The sequence below is a fragment of the Musa acuminata genome, chromosome BXJ3-8, assembly GCF_036884655.1.
Source record: "Musa acuminata AAA Group cultivar baxijiao chromosome BXJ3-8, Cavendish_Baxijiao_AAA, whole genome shotgun sequence".
NCBI lineage: Eukaryota > Viridiplantae > Streptophyta > Magnoliopsida > Zingiberales > Musaceae > Musa > Musa acuminata.
This window is the reverse complement of record NC_088356.1, coordinates 1,316,135-1,322,531: the sequence shown is the minus strand read 5'-3', so window position 1 is coordinate 1,322,531 and position 6,397 is coordinate 1,316,135. Positions and strand designations below refer to the sequence as shown.

Below are 6,397 nucleotides of genomic sequence, written 5' to 3'. Positions count from 1 at the left end.
GCATGACTACTTAGTCTCCAATATATTTAGGTTTATTTTCGCGTGTCGAGTTTAATTCAGCTCGCACGGACCTCTTCCCGACAGCTTAAGCTTTGTGTCTGCTATATAGGACAATTCCGTCTAATTAATCTCATGCCCAATAGCACAGACAACTTACACAGCTCAATCAGTTCTCTGTTGTATTGATGGAAACGATGTGTTCTGTGACTCAGTTTTATAGCTTCTTTAAACAAAAGAAGAGAAGGGGTTGAAGCCATTAACTTGATTTTGACTCGTGCGTTGACTTGCGCTCTTGCTTCGTCGCGGAGATGGGTCAGGGAAGTGTCAGTGGAGACTCACCACATCTCTGTTCCTGCGCTATCAAACAGAGTTATCCTAAAGAAGAGAGAGGTATCTGAATGCTGCATAGTCGTCGAAGTCCGAGCTCTATACGTTAGCAGAAGCTACAGCTTCATCCAAGCAAGAAGAGAGGTCGGGTTAGGGCTCTTCCCGGCGCGACCACATTGAATACACGCGGTTCCTCACGTTGACTTTTGTGGATGCGGCCTCCGAGTTAATGCATCTCTTCTTCTGACACGCTTCATGCAGCCGAAAGCTTTGGTTTGCGAGGGTCAGCGGGTCTGTTGTGTATATATATATACCCGTGGGAAGCTCGGGAAAGATAGACTTGGACGCTGGTCTTTGCTTTCTGAGATCGGAGAAAACTGGACCTTCTCTCTGTGATCTTGTTCTCTCTCGCTTTGTGTCAGAGATGGGAAGACCACCGTGCTGCGACAAAGATGGCGTGAAGAAAGGACCTTGGACACCAGAGGAGGACATAGTGTTGGTGTCCTACATCCAAGAACATGGTCCAGGGAACTGGAGAGCTGTTCCTACCAACACTGGTGAGCCTTCTTGTCCTTTTGGTGTCTGTCCACCTAAAAGATCGATCCATGGCAGCTTTACTCAGATCAGTCTCCTTAATTTCCTTGGCAGGCTTAATGAGATGCAGCAAGAGCTGCAGGCTCAGGTGGACAAACTACCTTCGGCCGGGAATCAAGCGTGGCAACTTCACTGATCAGGAGGAGAAGCTTATAATCCACCTCCAAGCTCTTCTAGGCAACAGGTAAAGCCCAAAAGATCTCTGTTGTGTCCTTTGAAGCCTGAACGTAACCATAAACCGGCGTTATCTGAACGCAGATGGGCAGCTATCGCTTCTTATCTACCAGCGAGGACGGACAACGACATCAAGAATTACTGGAACACGCATCTGAAGAAGAAGCTCGAAGGCGGCGCCGATTGCCAGAAGAGCAGCGGCAGGCAACAAAGCTACCGCTCCATCTCCAAAGGCCAGTGGGAACGGTGTCTCCAGACCGACATCCACGTGGCGAAGCGAGCTCTGTGCGAGGCTTTGTCCATAGAGGAGTGTGATGGACGCAGCTCCATCACCAGGCCTTCGGTCTACGCGTCGAGCACCGAGAACATATCTCGGCTTCTCGAAGGATGGGGCATCGCTCCGGCGAGTTCAGCGTCCAGCCAGGGAAGCGCGAGCACTTCCCGCTGCATCACGTCGTCGCTGGAGCCGCTAGAGTCGCTGTTCGGACTCGGAGATTCAGCGCGGGAGTCGTCGTCGTCCGAGCCACCCTTCTCGTTGCTGGAGTCATGGCTGCTTGACGTCGAGAGCGTCGGAAACGGGCAAGAGAGCTTTCTCGACGTAGCAATCGATGGCACAGGCGAAATGTTCTGAGAGGGCGAGCTTTTACGACCTCGATCTCCTTCGATAGACCTTCTACTGATGACACTAATTCTTCTGATGTTTTGATCGGAAACAGAGTTTGTTTGGTAGCCAAAGGTGTAAATTTGCTTTGCTCTGAGCAGCAAATCTCCAATGTTTGTCTCTCCTAAGTTTCAGGAAATAAACACTATTGATTGTCCTAAATTTCTTTCGACAGATTAGAGATTAACATAAATCACAACTGCTGTTTCATCTTGATAGGAGATGTGGATGCAGTTTTTTTCTCCGTGTTCAGAAGCTTGAGACAATGTCCATGTCCATACTTTGAGGTGATAATTAGCACCGTGCATGATCAATGTCCATACTTTGAGGTGATCACCTCTGTTCGAGATCTCATTGTCAGAGTGTGGAGTGGGGTGTCCCAAACTAAGACCAAATTGGATTGTCTAACTGGGTTTGATGATGACTCTTCAGCAACTGATGAGTTGTCCCATTACATAGATTAATTGCACTTCTAGAAGAGCAACAAGTAATTATACTCCCCTCAAATAACCCTTTCTTAATCAGCAAGGCATACATATTAGGAAAAAAAATAGTCCAAAGAATATTCCATAAAAAATACAAATTCAGAAAAATAATTGATATTGTTTGACACTCTTTGTCTATTTTCCTTTAGTCAATCTAAAACTCAAGCCTACTGTGTATGGGACACAGTCACGCATAAACCACGAACACAATATAACTCTAAATCTTAACAATGTAAGAGTGAGATTTTGAAATAACGAAGAAGTAAATGCTGTGTCTTGAACAAAAAAAAGAGAGATAAATCATGGGATTGTGTTTCTGGATGGTGAATCAATCATCCTGTGCGGATTGGTTGCTGCAACTTTACAGCCCTTGGAGAAGATGTTACAACTATTTAGGAGGGAGGAAGACAAAAAGATCTAGGTAAAGATCAGTCTTGGAAATAAGTGGGTCTTAAATGCAACACATGTGAAGTGTCTTGTACTTTTTCTTCCTCCTCTATTCTACGCACAACTGCAGTTGGTTGATCTTTACCAGCCACCCAAATCCAGAACTGTCAAAGCAAAAGCATGGAAGGAACTCTCATGGATGCCATGATACCATGGTGGGCCTTCTTCCTCTGAAGTATCAATAATATCAAGCGACTTGAATGCTTGCTGTACAGAAGCTATCACTCCATTGAATGCAGTGAGATCTTACACCCAACACCACATGTGAGTGGCCTCGCTGTTATGAGCTAAGAGGAAGATAAGGTGGCATATAGCAGACTTCAATTGGGAGGCAATGCATTTAGTGTGCCACGCATGGGATCCATGGGGTGAAGCAGCTGCTCCATTGCCTACTCGCACTGTTATCGGAAAGGAAGCTTCATTGAAAGAGACAGCAACAGGTGCTTCTCTTTATGGCCGTGCATGGTGTTGTTTCCATCATGAATGACTGAGGGCTTTTAAGCTGCATGCAATCTTCACCCCTTCAATGCATGTCTGAACTCTCGACGCCATTGTTACTGCTGCTGCTGCTGTAAAGCATCATGCACGTCAGATCTCAAGGCCCACCAGTCGTTAGCTCATAGAGCCCATTAGAAATGGGACCCACAGCCGAACCACGAATCATACCGTGGAGATTTGGTCAATAGCCCGGGTGACCGACGTACCCTTCACGCTGCGTACAATACACGAGTCGATGTAGTCGACTGGGTTGACGCTGAGGCACAGCCTAAATTGATCGAGTCAAACAAGAAACGTGACTCCATATTCCTGAAAGGTCAATGGTCAAACAGTCGGTAGATGTGGCAGATTACTGATATCACCGACGTTTTCTGCCTTTCTCTTAAATAAATATTTGACCATTTTTTATTTACAATCTCATTTTAATATTTTTTAGTATTTTTAAAAAATTATTATTCATAATTTCCTTTTTACTATCGACGATTCTCTTAATATTAACAATTTAAAATAATAATAAATTATTTTATTTATTTATAATCTCAGAATTATCGATTTCATTTTTTTATTTATTTCCCATAACATCTTATTTCATCCTCAAAATTATATTTTATTATTATTTTATATAATTATATTAAGTAAAGGTCTGGCAATATCAATCTCCTTCTCTAATCTTCACCGTAAAGTCGAGGGGTATGAGATCTAAGTCGAGATCAATATGCTGAAACTATGACGAATTGTGCCAGCCAGTTGACTATCGAGCTCATGCAATTATGATCCCAAGGGTCAACGGTCCTAATGTTTGAGGCATTGGGTCACTAAACGTGAGCAGCTTGACTTCGTCCGTTCATGAATTCTTGCGTTCATGCAGCGTCCAAGCCACGCAAGAGCAGTCAAACCTCTGTGCCTGTCATCTGCCGGCTTTGGAGACTATCTGCTGAAGTCAATTCCCCCTATAAGAAGGAAACCAATCCTTGGTCATGGCACAGCAATAACTCATTCAGTTTCTCAATCTGCCGCCATGGCTTTCGCTGCGTCGGATGAGTTGTTGGGCACGTTCGTCCCCGTTGCAGTCTACTGGGTGTACTCCGGCATCTACGTCTTGCTCGGCGATCTCGAGAACTACAGACTGCACACCAAAGCCGAAGAGAACGCGAAGAACATCGTCTCCAAATGGACCGTCGTCAAAGGCGTCCTCCTTCAGCAGGCATTCCAGATCGCCGTTTCCCTTCTCCTGTTCACCGTAATCACTATTCTCCTCACCGTTCTCATCTCCCATCGTCGTACGCACTGCATGGACAGAACTGACCGATCTCGTTGTGTGCAGGTCATCAAGGACGAAAGCGGAGCAGCAAGGCCTCAACCCTCAGTGCCGGTGATCATCGCCCAGTTCATCGTCGCCATGTTTGTGCTGGACACATGGCAGTACTTCATGCACAGGTACATGCACGTCAACAAGTTCCTGTACAAGCACGTCCACTCCAAACACCACACCCTCGTCGTCCCCTACGCCTTCGGCGCGCTGTACAACCATCCGCTGGAGGGGCTACTGCTCGACACCATCGGCGGAGCGCTCGCCTTCCTCGTCTCCGGCATGACGCCGCGGACCGGCATCTTCTTCTTCTCCTTCGCCACAGTGAAGACCGTCGACGACCACTGCGGGCTGTGGCTGCCGGGGAACCTGCTCCACGTGTTCTTCAGCAACAACAGCGCCTACCATGACGTCCACCATCAGCTCTACGGCAGCAAGTACAACTTCTCGCAGCCCTTCTTCGTGATGTGGGACAAGATTCTGGGGACCTACATGCCCTACTCGCTCGAGAGGAGGAAGGAGGGAGGTTTCGAAGCCCGGCCAATCAAACTCAAGAGCTGATGAATCATCGATGCCTTCCTTGGATTCCAACTAAAACATTTGTTTTGTATTCTACTTATATATTGCAGCGATTGCTGATAAATAAGAAACGTCTTTTCTTGTAATAACATTTATACATTGTGGAAACCCAACATAAACTATTTAGGATGATTACTCTCAACTGTATCCCTATGAACGAGGGTCGATGTTTCCGTGCATCGTACAATGGGACTGAGACATCAAAAGGCCATCGGTAAATCGAACGGCCTAGATCGAGGGAATGGTGGGATCCGCCATCCCAGAAAACGTACGTACGTACGTGCGTGCATGGAAAAGCTTGCCAATTTTCGACGACGTGCGTGGCCGCCATGTTTGCACTTTCCGAGCATCAGGTGCTGTCTCTGATACTGCTACGTATACTGCTCTGAACTGTACCTGCGTGTTCTAAGATGGTCCAGTCACTGAGCCTTTCTCCTCCCGCTGCACGCGCACGGGGCACCCAAACCAAGGACCTTACCACTGTACCTTGTGGATGTAACACAGCAAATACATGTCGGAACGTAGAACAAAAAACACTCGAGGACACCTTTTTTTTTCTTTTTGATATTTTACTGATAAGATAACTAAATCAGATACCTATTTGCATCGTATCGATCGCTGCAATCGATCTAATTTTTAATATTTTTAGTAGAATTATAATGTTCTTGACACCCTACCGAATCGATTCAATTATAATATTTTTACACCGAAGAATTCATAAACATATTAGATTATTTTCTTACGAGGATTCGAGAATGATTAATGTTTATAGTACAAAAAGAAGATTGTTTTGGTGATTTAAATCATGATGTACTGTTTTGCTACACTGAACTCAGATGGGACATCCTTTGTCTCCACAAAGTTCCAAAGTTACCAGTGAAAAAAGGTTACTGCATTCATCCATGCAATTCATTCATACCTTGATCTTCCAATTTAAGCTTTAACTGCAAAATTAGAAGCAACAGATGGACAATACAGCATTTGGTATTGCAAAAACTTCAAGAGAACATCAAGTAAAAGAATAGATGAGGTTAGGAAAAGATTAGCATTTAGAAGAATGCAAAATGACATTTGGAAATGGAAATTGTCAACAGAGAGAATCTTGCAGAGGAAGTGTGCATTCTAAACATATTAAGAAGTCAATGTCAATCCAAATTGGAATCAAGTAAAATAAACACAAGCAACAACAAATGTATAATTAGATTATGTATGTGACACATGCATGCTCACCAAGAGCTTTCTTTTGCCTGTGGGTAGAGTAAATTACAAGCTTCAGATACTATCTCATGCAGAAATTTATCCTTGTGATTTGCACAATAGGAA

General features: G+C 44.8%; 2 protein-coding genes across 2 annotated transcripts; both read left to right on the top strand.

Moving 5' to 3' along the window:
- The first annotated feature begins 647 nt into the window (after positions 1–647).
- LOC103994109 (myb-related protein 306-like) lies at positions 648–1,916 on the top strand. The gene is made up of 3 exons (XM_009414401.3): positions 648–884; positions 976–1,105; positions 1,180–1,916. The coding sequence occupies exons 1-3, from the start codon at positions 752–754 to the stop codon at positions 1,724–1,726; spliced, it is 810 nt and encodes a 269-aa protein (XP_009412676.2). The 5' UTR covers positions 648–751; the 3' UTR covers positions 1,727–1,916.
- Positions 1,917–4,183: 2,267 nt separating this feature from the next.
- On the top strand, positions 4,184–5,163 carry LOC103994110 (sphinganine C4-monooxygenase 1). The gene is made up of 2 exons (XM_009414402.3): positions 4,184–4,426; positions 4,511–5,163. Exons 1-2 carry the CDS (start codon positions 4,205–4,207, stop codon positions 5,054–5,056), a joined length of 768 nt encoding a protein of 255 aa, XP_009412677.1. The 5' UTR covers positions 4,184–4,204; the 3' UTR covers positions 5,057–5,163.
- Positions 5,164–6,397: the final 1,234 nt, after the last annotated feature.